This window comes from Centrocercus urophasianus, unplaced genomic scaffold (assembly GCF_019232065.1).
Source record: "Centrocercus urophasianus isolate 14NV4802_14NV808 unplaced genomic scaffold, USGS_Curo_1.0 seq_2, whole genome shotgun sequence".
NCBI lineage: Eukaryota > Metazoa > Chordata > Aves > Galliformes > Phasianidae > Centrocercus > Centrocercus urophasianus.
Window position 1 is genome coordinate 15673203 of NW_024884755.1, and position 24936 is coordinate 15698138.

The 24936-nt window shown below is 42.9% G+C and overlaps 1 protein-coding gene across 6 annotated transcripts in view; it reads left to right on the top strand.

The window, feature by feature from the left end:
- LOC122161739 (BTG3 associated nuclear protein) overlaps positions 1-24936 on the top strand; it is a 131827-nt gene that overhangs the window by 45316 nt on the left and 61575 nt on the right. For 3 of the 6 annotated variants that reach the window (XM_042821342.1, XM_042821347.1, XM_042821344.1), the window contains 4 exons: positions 8494-8661; positions 17128-17258; positions 20743-20814; positions 22590-22634. In XM_042821342.1, the coding sequence (XP_042677276.1) occupies positions 8494-8661; positions 17128-17258; positions 20743-20814; positions 22590-22634 (416 nt within the window). The remainder of the gene's footprint in view (positions 1-8493; positions 8662-17127; positions 17259-20742; positions 20815-22589; positions 22635-24936) is intronic. The other 3 variants (XM_042821343.1, XM_042821345.1, XM_042821348.1) reach the window with 1 other exon arrangement.

The following is a 24936-nucleotide window of genomic DNA, read 5'->3' on the forward strand; positions in this document are numbered from 1 at the left end:
TAAATAAATTCCCGCAGCGTTCAGGTTTCTGTCGTGCCAGCCCTTTCCAAAGCCACAAACTCCTTCGGAAGGGGAGAAATTCTCGTTGTTGATTCCTAAGCGAGTTTTTCTTGGCGGCACGTGGGGCAGTGACTGCCATCCAGATGGGATCCTGAGGCACCGCGGCGAGGGGTTATGTAACGGGGTGGCTCAGGAGGGGGGGCTGAAAGCAAAACCCTCTGCTTTTCTTTTTTTCCATCGGTTTTACTGCGGGTTCTGTCGGGTTGAATTGTGCTGCCGTGTAAAAAAACAAACGGCTGTTTAATCAATTTCTCTTTCAAGCTGCGGAGATCAGAAATGACCTGATGTGTGATTGTTGGCCGCGGCTCCTTCACATCAGAGCCGTTTATTTCGATCACGCGTTATTGCTTCACATTGGGTGATTCCATTTGTTTTCAGTGTCAGGCTTTGATTTCAACCTGTAAATCGATCCCTTGGCAATAAACGCGTCGTGTACCCAGGTACGTTCTGCTCCAAAGCAGAATGAAAGTTGATGTGCCGTGCGGGAGCAGCTCTCCCAAAGGGGGACTAAAAGGAATAGGAGGATCTTTGCTTGCTCAGTCTGATCAGAAATGAACCCTGACATTTGGAATGTGCCAAAATGGAAGGTGAACGTGTTGGAAGCTTCAAAAGCACGTGTGCATTTTTATTGTGCAGGAAGGTGAGCGCGTGAGACTTTAGATTTGGAAGGGGAATTGGTAGGGACGGGGTTGGCGTCCTTGAGGTCCTAATCTTTGTGAAGATGTTTCAGATGAAAACGTTTGTAGTCTGTATGGAACGCTGCCATTGCGATTTTCAGCCACAGATATATGAAATGTGCAATTTCACTTTTGTCCTGCGACCCAAATGTTGCATGAATATATACATTCTGGGAGGAAATGAACATAGATCACAGATCTTCTGTTGTGGGGTATTTTTTTATTTTATTTTATTTTATTTTTTAAATTCCCCAAAGTATTTTGTTTCATTTGCTGCGCCTTCAGATTGGTGAGATGATGTTTTTCAGCCCTGGGAATCTGTTTTCTTTCAAAGCTGGGGGAAAATAGAAGTGGTTGTATTTTGTGTTGTCACTGTAGGGTAGCTTTCATGTAACTGGGGAGGGGTAGCAGGGAGATAGCAGAGTATATTCAGAGTGTAAACCCTCTGATTTGGTCTGGAATTATTTTCTTGTTGGGTTAGTTCATTTGGAGTTAAACTTAATTAAGGAGTTAGACACTTAATATTCTTGATAATTACACTCTGGTTATTAAACAGGAGGGGATATGTCTGTTTGTGACGGTGGATGGTGATGGGTCAAGGGGGAATGGTTTTAAAGTGAGACAGGAGGTTTAGGTTGGATATGAGGAGGAAGTTTTTCAGTCAGAGGGTGGTGAGGCACTGGCACAGGTTGCCCAAGGAGGCTGTGGATGCCCCAGCCCTGCAGGCATTCAAGGCCAGGCTGGATGTGGCTCTGGGCAGCCTGGGCTGCTGGTTGGTGACCCTGCACACAGCAGGGGGTTGGAGCTGGGTGAGCATTGTGCTCCTTTGCAACCCAGGCCATTCTATGATTAGATGGTTACATATTGCCAGCTGTTAATATTGTTCACCATCAGAGCACTGTGATCAAACACACGGCATGAAAATCCCTTCAAGTGTGCAAGGAGGAACAACTCCCTTGCACTCAGCGATTGCCCCCCTCCCACGTGGCAGCAGATCCTGGTTGTGCACGCCACAAACCCTGAGCAGCAGTGATGGAAATGCAGCAGTAGTGCATGAGGGATGTGCTGCCCTCCTCACCAGGCTGGTGCATTCACTGCTCCACTAGATGTCATCATTTGCGTGCTGATGGCTGTCTTGAGTAAATCAAACAGGTTCTGCTGTTGGTACAGCAATTAGAAGCAGGCAAGGAGGGTTAGCAGGCAGGTGGCAAGGTGTGTGTGTGTGTTTGTGTGACTGCAGGAGGTCTTGCATTGGTGAACAGCCTGCATCGGATGCACACCTGGAAGGAGTGTATTTTTGGTGTCCCCAGTGTTAGTCCTCATTCCCTACACTTTGAGGTTACAGATGCTAAAATATGTGTGTGTGTGTGTGTGTGTGTGTGTGTATATAGATATATATCTGTATATACTGTTCTTAAAACTTGCAGACCAAGGTTGATCCTTCAGATTTGGGGGTTTTTTAATTTCATGTTCCCACTGGCTCTGTGTTACACTGGCAAAAGCCAACAAGTAAATATTTAGAATAAATATTAATGAGATATTCCGACCAATTAACTCTTATTAAGCCACAGTGATGTGTTAGCTATTTGGGTAGGTGGGAGCCAGCAGCTGGCATTCGAGTTATATTAATTATTCTTTTGAAGAACACGATAGTAGTTGTTGGTGTAAAACATCAGCATTAGCATCCCTCCGTGCCTCCTATTCTCGTGTATGCTTTAGGTCTCAGAATGCTTTATAGTTCCTACAGCTTTACATTCCTTAAAATAAAAGGCAATAAGAACTGTAATAAGAGGAATCTCATGCCTTTTGGGCTGAGCTAACCAAACCGGAAAGAAACGAAACCCCCCCAAACAGGAAAAAATAACAAATAAAATGCAAATCTGTCCTTACCCACAGCAAAACGATGCCGTCTGGCAAGCAGTTGCAGAAGGGCTCATACAGGATCTGTGCCCAGGGGTGCTCAGGACAAATGCAGATGCTCCCTGTGGCCGTGGACCCAATTTGAAGCGTGCTGGGATCCCACCAGCGGTGATCTGCAGCTGCACCTCGGTGCTCTCACTTCACTCATGGCTTAAACACGAGCCTCTACAGACAGATGCTTTTTATGCTGTTAGATGTTGTTTCCTGATTATTTTTTTTCCTCCTTAAATGTGGCAGACTGACGTTACAGGTGGAAACTTTCTTCCCTGTTCCTCCATGTTCGAGCCACGTACAATTGTAGTCTGTACGTTATCTTAACGCTGTAATTAGCATTTCATAATTAGCTGCTGACTAGTTGAACAATTCCTCTGCCTTTCTCTAACGTTGGCATATTACAGCACACCCCCTTGATCCCAAAAAAGGATTCCTACCAGCCAGAGACTTCATTTGAACTCGGCTTTGTTTTAGCAGCTGAGATAACATCGTTTTGAAGCGGTAGTTTCCTTGACATAGCTAAAAACATGTTGCTTCCATTTGTGTTAGAGAGATTCTCATCCTAAAGCACAACCCATCTCGTTCCCCAGCTCTGGTAGAGTTCGGGGCCATTGGGACGCGTGTAATTAATTATTAGAGCCGCATTACTGTGCTGTGGGGAGCAGAGAGGGGCACTGTGTGGCTGAGGTCAGCTCAGCCTGCACAGCTCGCTGTCTGCCAGCCCGCTTCTGTCCCAACTGCCTTGTCAAGCAATAGGAATACATATTTAGTTCCTCAATGGGCTGACACGTGTATTTATGTAACCCCGGAGCACGGTGGCATCTGGAAGCTAGCGCAGTTCTGCTGAGCAGTGCACACCTGGAAGGAGTGTATTTTTGGTGTCCCCGATGTTAGTCCTCATTCCCTACACTGTATAATCACACGCTTCTATTTCAAAGCAATGACTCACTCTGGTTTTTCACATCTGGAATGTTTACCTCGAACATTCCTCTCTTTACGTTGATGTCCTTAATGATGTTTAGGAATTCCCTTATTCTCTTGTCACGTCAGACTTAATTTCCCGGCTGTGGGTGAATGCTGTATGGCTATTTGCTGTAATACAGCTCTGAAATCAGCAGCTTTGCACTTTGTCGGAAGGTCATCGAGGATGATGTCCTCAATGAGATCTGTAGGTAGGGTTCCTGTTGTCCACGCAGAAAGGAATTTGATTAATGTGTAATTTCAGCTCTTATGTATTATTATAACTTAACCGAAGAGTGCAGTCAAATAATCTATTTGTCATGGGACCTTATTTGCACAAATCCTCTTAAACCGTGTCTTCTGCACTGAGGGAAGCAGGACGTTTGTTCTCTTAGAGAGCTGACAGTGGAACTTGCTTTTAAGAGTTGAGATTTCAACAACACTGAAGTCTGATTTTAATATTTGAGTTTTAAGGTTCTTGCGTGACTGTTTGCAGGCAAAATCAGCAGCCCTTGTTTTCTTAAGAAAGATTCTGTGGGTCGATTCAATCACTTGAATCTGAAATTAGACCGAATTTGAACCCTCTTTAAAAGGGCAGGCTTGAAAAATCGTGTTGAAATTGAAAGTGGAAAGAACAGTTCACCAGGTCTGCCTGCTTGGATCGCACGTGGATGGGAGCAGCTCTGTGTGCTCCGGGGTAATGCTTTCCCTGCAGCCTTTCAAAATGCAACAATAGGAGAGGACAAATCTGTGCCATCCCAGGATAAAGGGCAGCAAAAGGAGTCCTGCCAGCTCCGTGGATGCAATTGATTTGCCTTTCAATTCTGCAAGCAAATCTGGTGTTTGTGGAGAACGGGAAGCAGCGCAACGTTCAGGATCTAAATGTGAGCTGTTGACATGAAGTTTGTTTTTTCGGAGGCGGATTTTGTCAGTGGAATATTTCGTGTCTGGTTTTGATATTACAAACGTCTTCTCTTCCTCCTCAATTTGTTCTTAATTAAATTTTGTTACAATTTAGTGTTTTCTGCGGGTTGCTTTGTCTGCTGCCTGACTTCTGACCTTTAAGAAAGAGAGGATTACTTTCTCAGGAGCATTGTTTTCATTCTTTTTTTCCTTCATTATTTCTGCTTTTCCCCCCTGTGAAAGATTCTCAAACCCCCGAACATTTTGTACATTCACTGCCCAAAAGTGTGGGAATGTGTGGTCATTTCAGACATCGCTGCTGACAACTTTTCTGTTTGTACCACATCTTTACCATCTTTCCCATTGTTGTTTTTTTTTCCTTAGATGAGCAACAAAAAGATTTATTCTGTGGCGCACAAAAAGCGTCCTGGGACTTTGTGGCATGGTGTCTTTTAGTTCTGTATGAACCTCTGTAAATGTGTCCTCATAAGTGCAGCAGTAGCTGTAGTGATGCACCTGCTGCTTTTCATGCTGACTTGCTGAATTTTGCCAGTGTGTGCATGCTGTCCTCCTTTTGCTGGATGAAGTTTTATAAAGCTTGATTTGGGAGGTGAGGTTCTCCAAGAAAGCAAGCTCTGCACTCTTAGCATTTCAAAACAAGCACATCCTTTTGTTCTGAACGTTACCAGCAGCCATCCCTTGTCCTGGAGAAAAGACCTTCAAAGCCCCTCTCAGGCGATCTCAGTCCTTGCCTTCGCTGCTCTGAGTGCATCTCTCTTCCAAAATGCCGTTGTCTTTTTGCCAAAGTGCTGAATTACATTGCTGGATGTGGCTAAATGTTTCGATCAGGGCTGTGATGTGGCTCAGGGAAGCCGTGCTGCTTGCAAATTACGGCACTTCGTGCTGCTTTTGACTAGCAAGCGTTCTGAGAGGTCACATCTCCTCTCACCAAAGCACTGCTGTCCTTCCCAATAAGGGCTTCCCCAAGTTAAAGGTCTCACGTGCAGCATCTCACTTTATTCCTGCCTTTCATACTTCTTTTCTGGCATTTGACATATGCAGTGCGAGCTGCTGGGCTGAGAGCTCTGCTGCATGTGATCCCTTATGGAAGAGAGCAGCGAGGCAGCACGCTTACTTTCTCTGGTATTGCTTGCACATGTTCTCGAGTCGTATCTCTCTGCTAGGGGTAAATCAGATTTATATGTCCATGTGCACTTCAGAAACACCCCGCTGTCACTTGCATTTAGTCCTTGTTCAGCCATCAGCAGGCAGCTCTGGGGCAGTTGCTAAAGACCTGTTATTAGGGTAACACTTAGAGCTGGAGTACCAAGGAGATGGATTTGTACATCTGTAATTCATGTAACCTTGATGTCAGCTATATTGGTGCTTAAGGGCTGATTTGCTATGCCCAATTTGCAGGTGCAGTCACTGTGGCTGAGCACACAGTTGTGTGCATGCAATGGCTGTGTCACCTGCACCAGTTTTATGCCTTTGGGTGGCTAGGTTGGAATTCTGTGGGTAAGGGAAGAGAAATACACCCAGCTGTGACAGTCTCTCCAGTCCCAAATCTGCTTTTCTCACTATACCCTCAGCTTGTCTTCTGTCTTCCTTGCTTTCCTTTGTTGTCGTGTTCTCTCCATGAAGGCAGTGGTCCCTCTATGCAATTTTTTGTGACTATTTCTTGTCACTTTAATTAACTTTTGCAGTCAGTAAGCCAAATGTTTCTTGTCTTCTGTCCACAGAGCAGCTTCTGGAATGCTTTATGTCTCACCTCTGCCCATCATCTTTCTTAAGCTCTCCTAATGCAAACAGCTCACTGAGGCTCTTGTCATAAATGATTTTGCTTTTGATTTCTGTTGAAACAAAGAGGCGTCCTGGAATGTGCCATACTGACACCATAAGAGTTAAAATGTCTGGCTGGACTGCTGTACTGTGAATTTTCTCAGACCTGCAGTCATTTCTCTAACAGCAGCGCACGAGATGATAGTCATTAAAATGTCTTGATGAACAAAATACAGACATTTGTTCAAAATAATCACAGCACACGGCCGTGTTATGCAGGACAACACAACTACTCTGTGTGCACTGACAGCTGAGGTCATACCAAGAGTTAAAACACAACTATTTTTATTGGACATTGCTGCAAAGATTTATAAACCCATTTCTCCGTATAGCGCATATTGGTAATAGATTGCACTCCAAAGTGTGGTCTCACTATTTACAGTACAGTATGTGCTTTCCTTTTGCTGACACCCATGGAAAGGAAACTGTTGCACAGCAGCAGATGATAATTTCGATTGGTTTTCCTCCTTCCCTACTCCCACCCTTGTTTTGGAGACACAGAGAGGGGCTGTAAAGCAATTTTGAATAACATGGCCCTGTCACTCGCTGGTCATCAGTCCTCAGCCTTTTAGAGCGCTTTGGAACCAAATTCTTGATGCCAGTGCTTTCCTCCTGTGTGTTCGAGTGGCTTTTTGAACAAATCTGTACTAAAGTAATCAGAAAACAAAAGGAAAATGATGATGTCTGAAGGGATACGACGTTCCCCTTGAGCACGTTAGATCAGCACCCTTGAATTGCAGATTCTGAGGGCTCTGTTATAATGCAAAGGAAAGCACAGAGCTCTTAGTCTGCGCAAGCCTGGCATTTTGCTGCTGTCACCTTCATTTCTCTTGCAGGAATAGACATGCACTGTTCAAAGGGCTGTACAGCAGCTTGAGTGTAACCACTTATGTACCTCAGGATCCTCTTGGCTGTAAATTTGTAAACACAGTAGGTTGAAAAGATGGTTTTATTGTGCTGGGCATGGCAAGCAATTAATACAAAAAGAATACAAGAATTTTAAGAGCTCCTTCAAGCACAGCCACGTTGACCGAAACCAAATACTGCTGCTTTGGGTTGGCTTTTAACTATTGCAGATCTAAATCTGAGAAGTTTAGAAGTACTGAAATTTCAATGATTGGTGAATGCTCGGATGGTTCTGGTTTACATCACAGTTTGGAAATGTTGGCTTCACTTCTTCGCTTTTTGAAGTGCTTTTTTCTGCAGTTCTGGGTTATAAATTTCCCTTAGCATCCAGTCGGACACCCCCAGTTCAGAGTGCTTTAGCAAGATGTAAACCGCTGTAAGGTTACAGCAAAACGGTGTGAGAAGTGCCTTGAAAAAGCTACCATGTACGACAGGTTTCCTTCTCAATTTTTAATCTATTTGTCCAGATGTTGAAATGAGTATTTTTTGGAGCCTGACGAGTATTTTTGCACTGCTTCTTGTACAATTAGGCTTCCACTTCGATGGCAGAGTTTGCAGATGCTAACGAATGTGGTTTGTGTTGGCAGTGGGACTCCATCTGTATCAGCTTTGTTTCAAAATACTCAAAAGGTCCAACTCACAAGTCGTCAACATGGTGTTTTTATAAGAGTTTGGCAACTTAGCACCAGATGCTGGGAAGTGCAGAATGTGGCTCTTTAAATGACTCCATAATGGTAGTAACGCTTTCAGATTTGAATTCTGTGCTGTGTTTTTATTGGATTCTATTGAATCCCGCGCTGAGTTTTAAGAGGTTGTTTTACATGCAGCTTTATGCGACCCCATGCTTATCATGCACACGTTGTGAGCACTATCAGCAATAAATAAAGCTTTCTCCAGTTTGGGCTTAGGAGAGCTGGATCCTTCTGTTGCCATATTGCTTGTCTTCGATGCAGTTTCCATGGGTGGAAGCATACATTTGGAAACTTCATGCTTCTAAATACACAACTGTGCACACTTAATTTTGTGAATATTGTTGAAGCTGCTGCTGAAATCATCCCACTGTACAGCTTTGGTGTGTTTCTAACTCTCACTGTTTTTCTTTAGGCTGTTCTGAGTCGTTCAGCTCCTTGTTTGCCCGGTGTGTGCGTGGCAGCATCCATCAGCGCTGTGTGTTCCTGAAAACAGGGATTTGAGCTGGGTGCCATCCCTTTGTGTTTCTCTGTAATTACAGGTCATCTCTTTTATAAATTTGGGATCTCAGAATCTGACTGGTATCGAATCAAGCAGAGCATAGACTCCAAGTGCCGAACAGCCTGGAGGCGGAAGCAGCGGGGGCAGAGTCTGGCTGTGAAAAGCTTCTCCAGGAGAACGCCTTCGTCGTCATCTTACAGTGGTTCAGGTAAAGAACCACTTTTTTTTTTTAATCTTTGTATCTGCAATTGTCTTTCAATATACCTTGCACAGGTGTGGTGGCAATGCTAAGTCACAGCTTGAAGCAGTGATTGAGCACCTGGTGAGAAAGCAGGGCCAGCCTAGGGGAGCTCAGGTGTGTGCAGTGAACCTGAGTGATGGAAGGGATGGAGCCAGGATCCACCCCTTCCCAGCCCTCATTTAAGGGTTGGCAGTGGAGGTGAGGGTATTTTGCTGGTAGCTCCTGTGTACCTGAGGCCTTTTGAAGGTAAGCAGCTTCTTTTGTTCCTGTGTCTATGGCTGTTGCATTTGAGCAAGCCCTCACTTGCTGTAGCCTAGGGCTCTGCTTCTTTGCCTTTGCTGCTGCATGTTCCATCGCATTGCAGATTTTTTTTCTTAAGGTATAGCTGTGACTGGTGCACACTGTACCTGCAAATTTGTTTTTTTTTAATAAGAAATATAAATTGAGACAATCTTCCTCTCTTTTTTTTTAGTGGATTTTGTATTATTATTTTTTAAGTACTGTTTATCTTTGGCAAGGAGAGCTTTCCGTTACTCATTACACTACCAGCATATTTCTGCAGTGCTCCTCGAGGAGTGACTGCAGTGTTCGTTTAGTAATTGGAGGCAGCCAATCATAGTTAAATCATTGTAGATTCAGTGCAATCCAGCCACCTTCTGGTGTATGTAGAGCCTTTGGTGGCCTCCTGGGGCTCATACTGTAGTCAGTCTCAGGTAGCAAGAACATCTATTGCTTCTACAAACTGTGGCTGTAAAACCACTGATTGGAACGTACTGCTGACCCAAGAAAGGAAACGAGAGGTGTGTTTGTACACCGGAAGGAGAGGGAGAAGGGAAACTGTCTCTAAAGAAGTTGTAAAATATGGACTTGTCGGGAAAGAAAGCGTAGCACCTCCCATTCCATGAGAGAGTTGCCTTTGGTGATTTGTGTGTTCTCTGAACTTTACTGGTATGGTTGGGAACGTCCATCCTGTGTGCTAACTGGAACAGTTCACGGTGTGCAGCATCACACGGGTAACTTGCTGTGATGGACTGTAAGTAAAGGCATTTCATCTGCAACTGACGTTCATGAGTGGAGTCAAATGAATAAACCTTCCTCCGTGTGTTCACACCATTTAGTGGGACGTGCTAAATTTTGCTTATAAAGTATTTTCCTCTGTAGAGATTAAATATGTTGCAGCCGATTCTGTGTTTCCACATAGGTGTGTAGGCATGAATAATAATAACAAATGAAAAATACCGAGCTAAGAAGTGTTCTCATAGGACGTTTCTGGCTCATGCTTTTAATATAAAGCAGTGTTATGGGACATTTGTACATCGTATATTAAAACCAGTGCTTTGGAAGTGAGCCCAAAGAAAAGGAAGCAAGTTTATTTGCCTGCATAAAATTTTTGGTTGCATGTTAACACTAACCACTGTATCTCATGCAAAGAAAGCCAAAATCTGCTTTCAATGGAAAATTTTATGTGCTGGAACTGGGAATCAAATCCAAAATTTTCAAATTAAAACAACTAATCAACCTAATGATAACCATAAGCTGTATATATATGTTGATGGGATTTTTATTTTCAGTCTCCTTAGAGTAAAAATGCAGTAGTGAGGGGTTGTTACAGGCCTCTGCTCATTAGGCCATACACTTTGTCTGTCATTGAGATTTATTGTTAAAAAATATTATCTTTAATCTCCTGGTTGGGAGCTTTGGAGAGACGTATAAGCACAGTTTCAGGGAGTTCTTAACTTCAGAAAGCCATAAAGTAATATGTTGTGGGTTGTTTCTTTCATTAAGCTGAAACCTCCAGGTGTTTTCTTTTAGCCCTATCCCAGTTCCACAAACACCACTCAGCGTTGTCTTGTTCCTTGGGCACAAATGCACCTGGGGTAACTCCTGGGATTTGAGCTGGTCCTCCCATCTCCTGTGTTTCCCCAGTGCTCTGTGCATCCTGGGGCTCCACTGTGCAGCACGTCTCAGCTCTTCTGGGTAGCAAAGAGGCGGCTGCACGTCTGAAGTATGCTCCTAAAAATGATGAAGACCCAAAATACGGGCTGAAGTATGGTGAAGGTCAGTCGAGGCATCTTGACACGTCATTTGCAGGACTGTATATAAGCCGTGCAGCCAAAAGTAGAGAGCTGGCAATAGCATTAACATCTGCCTTTGGTAATGGTACGTGAAAATGTTCCATGGATTCTGAGTTTTTTGTTAATTTCTTTAAAATATTGCTCTTGCTAAGAATGTCACTGGCATCGTTTTCTGGGAGGCTGTAAAGATGTTGGACGAATTCACTGCTACATTCACACCCACTGTGAAAGCTGTGTTAGAAAAACAGCCCTTTTCTCAGGGCCAGGTGGTCCTCAGGGAAACTAATTGCATTCTTAAGGCAGGTGGGAGTGGGATTTCACCTGAAGGAAGAAGAGGTAGGAGGGAAAGTAGGATGGTGGGATGGATAAGGGGCTGAGTCAGAAGAAGGGAAGAATCGAAGATAGAAAGGAAGAGGATTCACATGCTGTTCAGAAAGGTAACTGTCATTGCTGCAATGATCCTGGTCTGTTCAGGTATCTCCGTGAGCTGCTCAGGCTTTGTCTTTGTGGTTTGACATCTCTGGAAGCCCTCGATGGAATTACAGCATCATAATTCACAGGCATCTGTTCTTTATTATATACGCTGTATAGTGGATATAGCAGAATTCCTGCTGCCAGTTAGCAGGAAAGAGAAGTAATATTTCACAGCTCTGAAGTAAAGGAGGTCTGTATTTCACAGTTATGACAACATAGCTGTCAAGTATGGCTTTTTAAAGTGTTACATATGAACCCAGACAGCTTTTATGGTAGTGTTTGTTTCAAGGGGCAAGTTAAGGTGAGCCTCAAATGGTCTGGAATGCAGCTACTTGAGAACCTGTCTTTCCCACTATTGTTAGCAAGGCTGTTAGGTCAGCTTCTAGGTGTGCTCTGCAGAGGAATATCTGTGATTGGTTTCACTGTGTAATACCTGCTCCATGCCCCTTTGTATGTAATGGGCAGCTTTTTTGTATTCCTCCATGTATTGCTTAAAAATGGATTAGGAATAACCATGGGATAACACCTTCTGATTAATAGCAAAATGGTCACCATTTCCTAAGGAAGCTTTAGGGCTCGCTTTGGAGGTGTGGTGAGGCACTGGCACAGGTTGCCAAGGAGGCTGTGGATGCCCCAGCCCTGCAGGCATTCAAGGCCAGGCTGGATGTGGCTCTGGGCAGCCTGGGCTGCTGGTTGGTGACCTGCACACAGCAGGGGGAAGGAGCTGGATGAGCACTGTGCTCCTTTTCAACCCAGGCCATTCTGTGATTCTGTGATTTTATGTTCCCATAGCATTCAGAAAACACTTCTTTTTGAAGATGCTCCACTGCTATCAACAAATATTCTGAGTAGATGCATAGTGTCTGCCATGCAGCTGAGCTGTTCTCATTAAGTGTTGATTTAATTATCATAACTGTAATCATTAAGTGATGATTAAATACGATTTTGAGGACCTGAGTGTGAATGAATGAACTCCACATTCCCCAAATGAAGTCTTTTTCCGTAGCTTGGCAGTGTTTTTCTGACTACAAACTTGTAATATATTGTAGTTCATATTAAAGTTGGGATGAAAAGGTACAACAGAAAAAGACTCAAATCCAAAGCAGTTGTTTGGCTTGAAGTAATATTATTTTCATCACCTCTCTCTGGGATCTGATAATAGCAAGGTGGCTTTCTGTTATATCTTCATATAATGGTATATGTTTAAATCAACAGAAAGTTATTGGCACTTGCTTCAGATGTTGTAAAGGAGCACCATTCTCTTTTGTTAAATCACAGAGTAATAGAATATCCTGAACTGGAAGGGACCCACAGAGATCCTGGAGTGCAACTCAATGTGTATCACAGTGTTTCTTGAATGTTGCTATGTGAGAAGTGTGGAATGGCTTCATCCTTTTCGGTTTGGCAGTGAAAAATTGTTGAACAGCTCAATGTGTGTCCTGGTTTCAGCTCTGTCATTGGAAATAGTATTTGTGTTGGTTCTTGACGTAGTGTCAGATCAGCATGGCTCCTGCTCTGCTGCGCTCCCTCTCCTACGAATTATGGCTCTTGATTTACCAGAGGTGCTTTTTAGAAGCAATTAATTCGCTTCATTTAAAAAATGAAATAAAACACAGCAGTCTGGAACTCACCTGCCTGTGACCTGATTTGTGCTGCTCTGCTTTTGAGGGATCTTACGGGTGGTTGACCACAGCATCAGCGAGGCTGCAGGGATTCCATCTCCAGCTGGTTGCAGTCCTGAGCAAACTGCTGTGGTCAAGCCTGGTTTGAGCAGGGGGATTGGATTAGGTGATCTGCAGAGGTCTCTTCCAACCTCATCTGCTCTGTGGTTTGGTGGGTTTTATGAGCATTGAGTTATTGCACATGTAATAGATAACTTGGAAATATTTACATCCGAGAAGAATTGCTGTTCTTGAGCTTAATTCTTCTCCACTTGTTGAACGCATCCAAACTTGTAGGCTTTTTCTGCTGCTTGTGCATAGAAATCCTCATGGTGTGTGGCTTTGATTTGCATTGTGCGTGTGAAAATGATAACATATTTCCTCTCTGTTCTGTTCACGATAAGGAAAAATTAGCAGTGGAAATGTGGCAGAGAGCACAAGGCCGAGCCCACAGTCCTTGCCCGGACCCCACAGGTTTTTGGCACTTGTTGTCGTGTATTGTTCATGTTTTAAGAGCTGAAGAGGAACTGAGCTGCAGACTAGGATCAGGAAGCTGGTAGGGAGATACCAGTGAACGCCTCTTCTCTGTCCTCCACCCCTTTGGATGCTTATTAAGATTGGTCTACATTTAATTGACTGAGCGGCTTGACAGCATCCACAAGATTTATGGCTTGCATAAAGTTGTAGCAGATTATTAAATGGAGACAGAAGTTGTTTCCTTATTTTTTCTGGCTCTTCCATTGCCTGTTGTTGGACTTGAGGCATTAATTGCAGTGGGTTGCTCATCTTCGAGCCAACGCGCTACTCCTTCATGTGTGCTTTTGTCTCTCCCTTTTTCTGATACAAGTTGTGCACGTGGCTGCCATGATAATTTAGAGAGATGCTCTTGTTAAATTCGTTAGCAGTCTGTGGAGGGAAGGGAGGAGGGAATGAGTTTTTTGAGAGGAGGATTAACTGCAGAGTGCCTTCTCTCCTTTTCTTTTAATTTCTCTTAAGATTGTTAAAGCTGTTATCACAGTTTTCCATATTGGAATTATTAGTTAGGCCATGGCTTTGGGATTTACATGTAGATTTGGGCTGAAGTGCTCAGCTGTGCCAAGTTGTCACATGTGAAAACAGATGGCGTGGCCAAATCTTCAAAGCAGTTCTGCAAAACTGAAGCTGTTGAGCACTGGGTGAGTCAGGTTGAGATAATGGTTTACAAGTTAGAGTTGTAGTCCTGGGTAATGGTGTATTTTTGCCCCCCCCTTTCTTGTTTTTAAAGAGGGCTTTTCTTCATCTGCCCATTAACCTCTCCTTGCTAGAACTACATATCAAGGAGATGAGAAAACACATCCTAGGCTGTAAGCAGAAATGTGGAGCCTACAGGGAAGCAAAGCACTTTGGAATGGCAGCATACAAGTGAGGGGACTTAGCTGAAATCCCATCAGCTGCAGAATCCAAACCTCCTCCATTTCCTTCCAAAATGAGAACGCATGCTCAACTGATAAATACAAAGTCCAGGGAGAATAGGAAGAAACAAATGCTGAAGGGAAGAAGGAGTACTTCAATTTTTTTTTTTTTTCCTCCTGTATCACAGCATAAGCAGCTGTGGAATGGTCAGGGCAGCAGTGCTGTTGTCTGGGTGGCTCCAAGCTCATCTCCATGAGGGTGATTTGGGATTGCCATAGGAACGTGCTCAGTAGCAGTGCTGTGTGCTGCTCAGCTGATGTCCAAGCGTTGCACAGCACGAGTTCAGCTGTATGGCTTCTCTGTGCCAGGGATTCTCTAACATATCAAAGTTGTACATGCAAAGCCAGATAGTTTACATGATGGTGATTTATAACTGTTGACACATCCTCTATTCAAGCTGTGTGCTATTCATGTTTGTGTTTGTTTTTAATGGGGGATGTTTAAAATGGATAAATATTGCTTTTGTCTGGTCAGATATTTGGAGAGAAGTGGTGATTATAAAGGCTGTTTTGTTATTAGACACATTTCAATCCTCTTCTTTATTCTCAAAGAGGAAAAAAGGGGGAAAAAAATCACAAAACAAATAAAATCGAGCCAACTGTGGTTGTTGCAGTGAAGTCAACATGAAAACTATTCATAGGCCGTGGAAGACATATGCAGCAGGATGGCATTCAGTCCTTATCTTCTGTTCCCTTCTGAACAGCTTAACTTCTGGCATCTGTGAGCAAAAGATGGTTTATAAAGTTGAAAATGAGTTTTTCCATATAATATATTGGTACTTGACACTTGTGTGTGTGTGTGTGTGTGTGTGTACAGTGTGTAGATATGAAGATACATAGGTACATGGATGCTTATCTAAATGAAGGCTCATGTATTTGGACATCTGTGTCGATGTTGGGCTGTAACTCAGCTGTTGAGCTCTGCAGCAGGGCAGTGGGAGGACAGAATCAGCACTTGAAGTGGACGATGAAGCCACTGACCATGGAAAGCATGAGCAGGTGTCATAACATGGCACCAGGCTGTGGTGCTTCTATTTGGCTGCCATTGATGTTTCTCATATCACAAACAGAATTGGTTAACCTGGTCCTGAGTGCTGTACAGCACTGTGGGAGGTTCTGGAATTGCACAGGGCTGCATTTAAGAAGCGATGCATTTTGGGGTGTTACCTGCTAATCAAATGCAAGGTATCCAATGGGTACCAAAGCCATGTACTTGTGTTTGCTGAGCTATTCCATTAGTGTTCTGGTTGTAGTTACACATTTGGGGATTGTTGACATAATTACAGCTGCTTGGTTATTAAACAACTGAACTTTTCAGCAAAGAAGTAAATACAAGCTTGGTGGCATTGAATTCGTTTCCAATCCCCATGTTCTGACTTAGGCTCAAAATTGTCTTCTTCCACAAACATTTGCAGGCACGATGAAAGAAGGACACCAAATGGATGATTTTATTGAAGGACATTTCCATTAAAATTTTTGTATGATTGAATAAAGCTCAGTCTTGTGAAAGCAGCATTCTGTTCTCAGGCTAATCTTGGGCTATTAAGGAGAAGTATGAAAAACTTAAGGAAACCAGCTTCCTGTTACATTGGTTGTGCTTAAAAACACACTGCATCAGCCATCTCTGAGCAGGATGAGGCCCTGCCAGCCTTTATTTAAACAATTCATAACATCTTGTAAGAAAATTATCTACAGCAGAAGTAGAGTGACAGCACTTCTTAAATATTTTTATTACAGCTTCCTCCACTTGAAGGGTTTGAAAGCCTTATAGCATGAATGCTACTGTGTGTTAAATGTTAATGTGTTTTATGTTCCCATGTAGCGTAAAAGTCGTTATGAGAGCAATAAATACTCTGGAAAAGATGTTGTAAAACAAACTTGCTGCTTCAAAGATTTTGTCTGATAATATTTTTGTAGCATAGCAAAAGAAAACCATTAAACTGATTGTAGAAGCACTGTATATAGAAAAGCCTGTCTTCAAATACATTATTTTAAGAGCCTGTTATGACAGTGCTGTTCTCATAGTCGTCTCAGATGTAGGGAGAAAGGAAAAGAAGCTGGGACTCGTGCAGAATCTTGCTCATCTCTGCAACATGGGGACCTTTCAGGGCTCTTCCCAATGGGGATGCACTGTCTGGTGCCATTTCCCTGTAGTGATGTCTTCTCTCAGATTGCCTCTGCTCCCTTGTATTCCGTTACACCCTTCTGGTATGGAATTATTGACATTATTGTGTTATTATTGACCACCACATGCATAAAAACTTCAGGTTTCAAGGAATGATGGTATTTGAGTGGTTGTGTATTACGATCTAATTCTAGTTTGTTTACTTGCCTCTTATGTTTGAGGATCTTTTCCATGAAGGTGGAAAACCAAGAAAATGAATGTCTGTCAGCTTGTAATGCAGGTTAGTCAGGTAAAATCTACTGCTGAGTTTCCTGGTGGCTGTCACAGCGAGCAGAAGGAACCAACCAGGTCCTGTAGTGTTCAGCTGCATAGCAAGTCTGTGTGCTTTGCCTGTCATTTGACCTTTGCAGATCTCTCAATCTAGATTCAAAAGATGCTTTTTAAATGTGTGCTTTCACAGAGGCAAAACAGCGTTTGGGGCTCCATTGAAATTTGTAGCAAACGAGCAACGATGTGCGTAAAAACATTAACATGGAAATGATCTGCGTCTGCTTCCTTGTATTCCTCTGTTTTTAAGAATGCTTTGTTGCACGGCTGCTGGCGTGAGATACACAGATGTAACAAAGGTAGATTTGTGTCTCTTTCAGAGGGTCCTCAGAGCTCAGTGTCAGCTTCAAATGAGATCCAGCAGAACCAACCACAGGCACTGCACTACGCACTGGCCAACGCCCAGCAGGTTCAGATCCACCAAATAGGAGAAGATGGACAAGTCCAAGTAGTATGTATTCAGCCTTTTCTAACTTGCTCTGTTTAGACAATCCACGTTAATATAAACTTTGCTTCAACTGAAATTTAATTTTTCTTATTGTTCCTAATAACTCATTGTCATTTAGTGAGCGTGACTTTCAGAAAATAAACATTGAAGGCTTATGTAAAGAGTTATTGGCAAGAATATCCAATCCATGCAGGACTTGCTCGCAAAATCATTGCAGATAAATATGCATTCATTTCTGTATCTCCTATGAAGAAAGGTTGAGGGAACTGGGCTTATTTAGCTTGGAAAAGAGAAGGTTCTGGGGAGACCTGATTGCGGCCTTCCTGTACTTGAAGGGAGCGTTTAAACAGGAGGGGGAACGGCTGTTTGTGAGGGTGGATGGTGATGGGACAAGGGGAATGGTTTTAAACTGAGACAGGGGAGGTTTAGGTTGGATATGAGGAGGAAGGTTTTCAGCCAGAGGGTGGTGAGGCACTGGCACAGGTTGCCCAAGGAGGCTGTGGATGCCCCATCCCTGCAGGCATTCAAGGCCAGGCTGGATGTGGCTCTGGGCAGCCTGGGCTGCTGGTTGGCGACCTGCACACAGCAGGGGGTTGGAGCTGGATGAGCGTTGTGGTCCTTTGCAACCCAGGCCATTCTGTGATTCTATCTAGAATTGAGAAGTCAAGTCTCTGCCTGGCCCTTTGCTTGCATTTGTTCCCATAATACTAACAGCAGTCTTACAGCCTGTACCATTCACCCTAAAGTAACAGTTCTAACTATGACTTTCGAAACAAAAATGCATTTATGTGATTCACAGAATCATAGCTTCATTTATTTTCAAGTATGACTGCATTCTCAGGCATTTTTGAACATCTGTTGGCCGAACGGTTACATGTGTATTCATTTAGATACATGTATATAAGCAGAAGTTATAAATATTGACATTTTTTGACCGCAAGACAGCTATCAAAGCTCAGACAACGATTTTTTTTTTTTTTTAAGACAAGATTTGTGTATTCTGACCAAACATACCTTAGTTCAGCTCCTGTGTGCCACGGTTTAACTGCAACAATCATTTTTTTCTTTAAATTATATGTAAGAAAGGAAGAAAACAATGAAAAGATGGATGGTGCAGTGTTTCTCACACATGTGGTTTCTGATATGCAACATTCAGAAGTAGTAAATTACATCTCCACGTCCACTCCTCTGTAGAAACCTGAGGATGCAATGCATACAGTCCACCTGCCATTAGCTTTCAGAAACTTTGGCTTTTGCAGCTTTTATGCACTCTCATATAAGGCGTAAACCTTTTTCTAAGGCTTTTTTAATGGCTGTGTTCATGATTTTAAGGTACCCAGAAGCCTTGAGTGTGGGCCTGTGGGCAGCATACAAGCACAGAGCAGGACTGAATGGCAGAGATGTGTACAGACCTGTGCGATGATGTAAACCCTCTGTCCATAGAAACCAGGCTGCAGGAATCTTAAGAGCTACTGAGCAGCATGGCAGCCCATAATACCCACTGGTCTGCCTGTTGCAAGGGTTTTGGTCAGTGCCACTGCAGAGAAGAGTTTGGGTAGGATAATGAGGTGCCTTTGGCCAATACTTCTGTCAATACTCAAGTGAGAGAGGTGGCAGACAGAGGAACTTTCATCTCACTTTGGTCATAAGCTCACAAGATAACATGGTAAGGTTCTTTGTCTCTTGGTTTTTCCCTGTATACTTTAAGGAACACACCTTGGTTGCTTTTTGTGTCAGTTGATTGTTAAAGAGTTCTTTAAAGTCTCGAAAGACAAAGTAGGAGAATGACGTGAAATACAGGGATGCAATGGACAAAATAGTTATGTTTGTGGATCTGAGTGATGAAAGTTTACCTCATTAAAAAAACTATCTGGGTCTGCCAATCATCTTTTAAGTAATTGTTGTGCAATCTGGGAGAAAAATCAGCTAATACCCACAATTGAAACATGGTCATAATTTGCCTGGCATGTAGGGAGGGATATGAAGCAGATGAAGATGGTGTTGCTTTTTTAATTCTAAGGAATGAAGCACGTGAGGCTGAGAGTCATTACTATCACAGTAGTCATTTATACCGTGTGGATGTAAAGCAAATCAGTGTTGAACTGAATGCTGGGGATTTCCTGAATGTCTGTAAGCTTTAAGAGTTAAGATTCAGAAAGGTTTTGGTGGAATTCACAAACAAACTACAGAGGCTGTCCTTGAAGGCCAGCTCTGTATCTGCAGAAGATGAGCGAGCAGTTTTGTTTTGGAATGCTATGAGATACAAAGGCAAATAAAGTCACCTTCTTCCCCCTTCCTCCCCCCGTCCCTAGGCAGAAAGGATTGCTTGTTTGAAAATGCTGTAAATGGATCTTTTAAATGTTCCTTGCTTTTCCCTGGGAGCCCTGAGAGCTCAGTGTTAAGGAGGGAAACTGATTCTAATCTCGACGTGGACTGGGCTGTGCTCTAATTTTATATACAGTCTCTATTGTCAGAGTGATACTTTCAGTATGTTTTTTCTCCCTATAAATAGATGCTTTCCTTCCAAAGGAAATGAAACTGTTTGAAATAGAGGGATCTGTGTTTCTTTGAAAATCACATGCAATTGTTCTTGTGTTATAAAATAAGAAGAGCCTTTGACAGAATTCCAAATGATTATCTTTAATCTCTGTCTCATGCAGGCATATTAAAATGAACACAAAGCCTTATAAACTCCCAAGTAGGTTATTTAGAATCCAATCTCCCTCCAGGTAAATCACAGGGGCAAAGACCTCTCTGGGCTGGTGAGGATGCACAAGGAATTCCTTCCAGCCTCTTAACCACGTTTCAATCAAATGATAGGCATGATGCCATTCTGCAGGGGTGGTGTGGCCAGCCACGCTGAGCATTAACCTTATTAAAGCCCCTAGGGCAGATTCTCAGCTAATACAAGCCAGTGTAGCTGCATTGGAATTGCTAACCTTATGCCAGTTTATAGCAGCTTGAGAGGTTGCTATTAGCGTGGCAGCGTGCCTCGCCGTAACTTGGCTAATGACAAAATGCATGTGATTTTAAAATAACCTTTTAGAGACAATCTGTGAGTAGTTTTGTCGTAGCTCTTTGAAGAACTGAGTTTCCAAGGCCTTTAAATGGGTTTCTTATTTTGAACTCATCCGTTTGGGAGAGCTAATGCCTCTCTACCAACTCCTGTTAGTCCCATGTATCAGTCACAATTGCAGGTTCTTCCTTTGTAGAGAAATGTACTATATGAATGTGCTTTTTATTATTATTATTATTATTATTATTATTATGCCCATTTTCTTTTCCTCTGATGTGAAAAGGAATGACTGAAAGATGGCAAAATATGGGTACACTTAAGTTAAAGCAATCTTAAACGTTTTCCATTGGAGAAGTCTTTTTCTTCCACCTACAACTGTGAATGTTTTAACTGCATTCCATCCAAACAAGTAGTTTCTTGCTCTAGTTTTGGTTTCCTTCTGATGCTTCCTGGTGTTTTCTTTTGTTGTGGATCCCGCAGGGCCATCTCCACATAGCCCAGGTTCCTCAAGGCGAGCAGGTCCAAATCACGCAGGACAGCGAGGTGAGCCAAAGCTTTGGGTACACGTGGGTACAACGTGGGGCCCTGATGTGGGAGCCTGTGTGAGATGTCCATGACTGTGCTAAATGGTCTTTGTTGGAGATGGAGCTGGGTACTCGGAGCATTATAGGGAACCTAGGCTGGGTGCTTGCATCCTCGTTGAGGAGAGGCAGCATTGTGTAGGTGTGCAAACTGGCTGTGTTGGGAATGCTGTGTCTTTAATTGTGTAAACTCTTCAACAGGAGTTTGGAGAGTAGTCAGACTTCATCTCGTGAAGATGCATTCCAGACTGAAGTGAATTTACCTTCCTCACGCATCGAGCAATCTGGCGCTGCGCTATTTGCACTTCATAATTTTTTCCGTAAAAATGGAACGATAGAAGGGAAACGGAGAAATCCAGTACTGAACCCTCCAGTTTGAGCTCTGTTTTCCACTCAGGCAAAAGGACCACTGCAGCTGCTCCGTGCAACTGAGTGGGGAAACTGTTGGTTATTTCAGCATGTATAGAAACTCCTAACTGCAGGGGCTGCTGTCTTATTTCTTCTGCTCTCAGACTTTGTTTACGTGAGGGAGCAATAGCAAAATAAAGTTAAGAGTAAATACTGACTGCAGTATTTACTGTATATGATTTCCTCATAGCCATATCTTTTTGTGGGTTAGTTGAATCCATTTCCAAAGCGTCCAAATAAAAATTCTTTAAACCAGTGTTGGTATAGAGGAATATTGACACAGGGAGGTATTGAAAGGTAAATATTATGATAAATACTATGTAAATATTACAGTTAAAAGCAGTGTTCCTGATAAAGCTCTTCAGACCGAGGGAGCAGCAAGGAAGGATCAGAATGTGCTGCAGTGAGTTTGGGACAGTTTGGAGTGTGCACCATTGGTGTAAAAGCTGCTGGAAAAGTAAAAAGCCATTCATTGTGTCCAGTTATAATCGATGCTGGGGTTTAAATGCCTGCATCCATGGGTTGGGAGCTGTTGGGTGTGAGAGAGTGAAGGGTTATGTTGCTCTGTGACAGATGCAGACATCTGGTTTTAAGTTTATTGCAACGTATGCAGCTTCAAAAAAAACAAAAAAAAAAAAAGAAGAGGAAGTGTTGCCAGTAAGAGAAAATGTAGAAAATATGCAAATCAAAGAACTAATTTGTTTTCCTGAAAGCAATGTCCTTCTTTGTGTTAGGGCAGCGGGTTTTTGCTTTGTCCTTGTGCATTTAACAGGGCATCCCTGAGCATATGGGTGAAAGCTTCCCTTTGTTACCATTCTTCTTTCACTTTTAGACTTTGTGGCTGCAGATCCCTTCTAAGCACTTGATGTTATTTGGTTTGTTGCAATGGCTGCAGTTCCTGTAACAGAACCGTGCTGGCCTTCAGCATGAAATATTGGTGAAACAAAAACCTGTTAGCACAGACTGACTTTCTGGCAGCATCCTGTGCTGATAAGTCTTGCACAACTGATTCTAGTTCAGTAAGGCTTTGACTTACATTGGCACTTACATGTGTATATGGAAAAAGAACAATCCTAGGAAAACTTGCTGGTGCTGAAAGCCCTCCTTGCTTTTTTTTATAACAGAAGTCTGTTGATCCTCTGTGGTTAAAGCACTGAGCATTGAAGCATATCTGAATTGCCAAGATAGCCCTCAGAAATGTTTCCTCAATTAGTAGATATCCTTAATATTGAAGTGGTTTGATAATGAGATGAGAAACGGGCTTTCTTCATGAGTGAGCAGTTTTCTGGATTCACAGCTTGTTAATTGTCAATGCTTTTTGTCTTACAGGGGAACCTGCAGATACATCAAGTGCACGTTGGGCAGGACGGGCAGGTAGGAACAGAGCTGAGCTCTGAGCACCTTCCTGCTTTATGATTGGTATTGCATTGGAATGATTTCACATTATGAGTGTTTTACAGAGCAAAACCTGTTCTGGGCTTTAAGCAAGCAGCAGTGTGAAAACATAAATTCAAGTGTTTTGTCTGTGGGCTTGAAGCATGTGATCGAACTTATACCATTCTTCCTGCCATAGGCTTTATCCCTGTGTTTTCTACTTTCTTTGGCCTCTTCACTCCAATGTTTACTAACTGGATTGATTATTTGGTGTACAGTATGTTCTTTTCCATGTTATCAACTGTCACTGGGGCCAGATGTGGGCTGCAGGCTGTGCAAACTGACGAACGTTTATTGCTGAGTTTTAGGCAGCTATTTTTTCATTATATGGCTGTTTTGGGAGAAACAGATCTTTCACATCTGCTTTTGTTCTTTCTGATAAGATGGTTTTATTGGGTGCGTGTGCATACATGAGGTAAGGAAAGAGTTTTTGCTATGAGTGATGAGTCAGTAAGTGTTTAAATGAGCAGAATGTCCACGTTAGTTGGCAGTGTTGTTAACGTATGATCTCAGGCACACTCTGCTCAATGCTGAATTCTATTACTGTGTTCACAACGATATTCCTGTATGGAGCTTTCTAGGTGGACTACTTGATTTTACAAAACAAAAAACTGTTGTGAGTCTTTGCTGTTCGTGTTCAATATTAATAAGCTGAGATATTTGGTTGGAGTTTCAGCTCTGCCCTGGGCTGCAGTGCTCACAAACCCACAGGCCACGAGCACTTGGGGCTTTTGACTGTATGCAGTAAAGAAGCAATATGAAACATAGAGATTAAAAAAGCCCAAAGCTTTAAATATTTGTTACTGGGACTTTAATCAAAAATACTTTTTGAGAAGCAAGACTGGGCAAGGTGATATTTTGGGTACATGCTATAACTTTTGTTTTAGAACATAGCAATCTCTTTTCCTTCCTGGCGACGTATTGATATCAAAATTGCACCTTCTGAAAAGGTTAATGCTAGGTGGTTTGATGTCTCTTTGATAGCAGCCTGAATGAATTAACTTGAATTTTGTCAATCACAGCTGAGTACCGTTATTGTTCCCCTGCAGTGCATTCTCAGTGTGCCACAAATGGCATCTTAAGTAGAGCCAAAGAATGTAGTCTAAATTGTCTTTGCAAATTCATGCTATATGAAGGGATGTGCTTGAATGCTGAACATCTTCCTGACCCTGTCCTCCATGCCAGGCAGGGGCAGGCATGTCCTTCCATACAGCAGTAGCACTCAGCTCTGCCTCGTGCTAAGATGCTTATGGAGCAAAAAGACTTCCAAAGCACAAATGCTCATCTGGCCAGTTGTATTGGGACACACAGTGCTGGAAAATGGCGTTCTGAAAGCACTTGCTGTGTGCTTATGTGTGTGTGTATATACAGTGTGTTAGTAGGTTGTCTGTGTAAAGACACCTGGGCTATCAAGCAGTGTAGATATTCATGGGGATAGTTTGGTTCTGAGTGGCTGTGTATGTATGAAACAAATCTAGCACCCAGGTCCCCCAAAAGCACTCATTGCTTAGCTGTGTTCCAGCAGAGCAAAAACAAGCAGCAAGCAACTGTTTAGGGCATTTTATCTCCTTTCTTCACTCAACATCAAAACCTTCGGCAGCAGCTGAGGCCATGTGGGCTGCTTTTGCCCCGGGGTGGATGAGCAGCACTCACATGATTCCTGCAGCAGCTGAGCTGGCTCCTGCTCATCAGCTGAGCTGCGGTAAGTGACCAGTTCTGGAGCTATTAGCTCATAAAAACTGCGAAGGAAAATGAGTTAAACTCGACTCTGTTTGTGGTTTAAGAATGGAAGTTGAAACTAATGCATTTTCCTTGGCACTGGCAGTGGGGTAAGAGCACAAAAACCTGTCATACGATACGGCTCAGCAGTAATGTAAGTCAAAACAATCCAGTAGCTCGCATTGGCTGTGCATGACCTGCGATCAAAAGGACTTCTGTGGTTTTCCCACCTGTGCATTGCTATTTAGGAGAGTGCCTTTTTCATCCTGGTTAAGAACTTGAACATTGCCTGCCAGGGGACTCTGAGCAGTTGGATAGTAAGGGAAGTGAATAATGCATCACTTGGATGTCTTCATTCACATATCGATGTGCCCAGCTGACACATAGGTATTTACTAATAGCTTACTTACTAGGTCTCAGCTTGACTGCTTACTTTCCCTTTGGAAATTCTTCTTGTTCTCCTGTTTCCCACGTGTTATTGTAACCTTACATCTTAGTTTCAGCTGGGATGGAATTGTTTCCT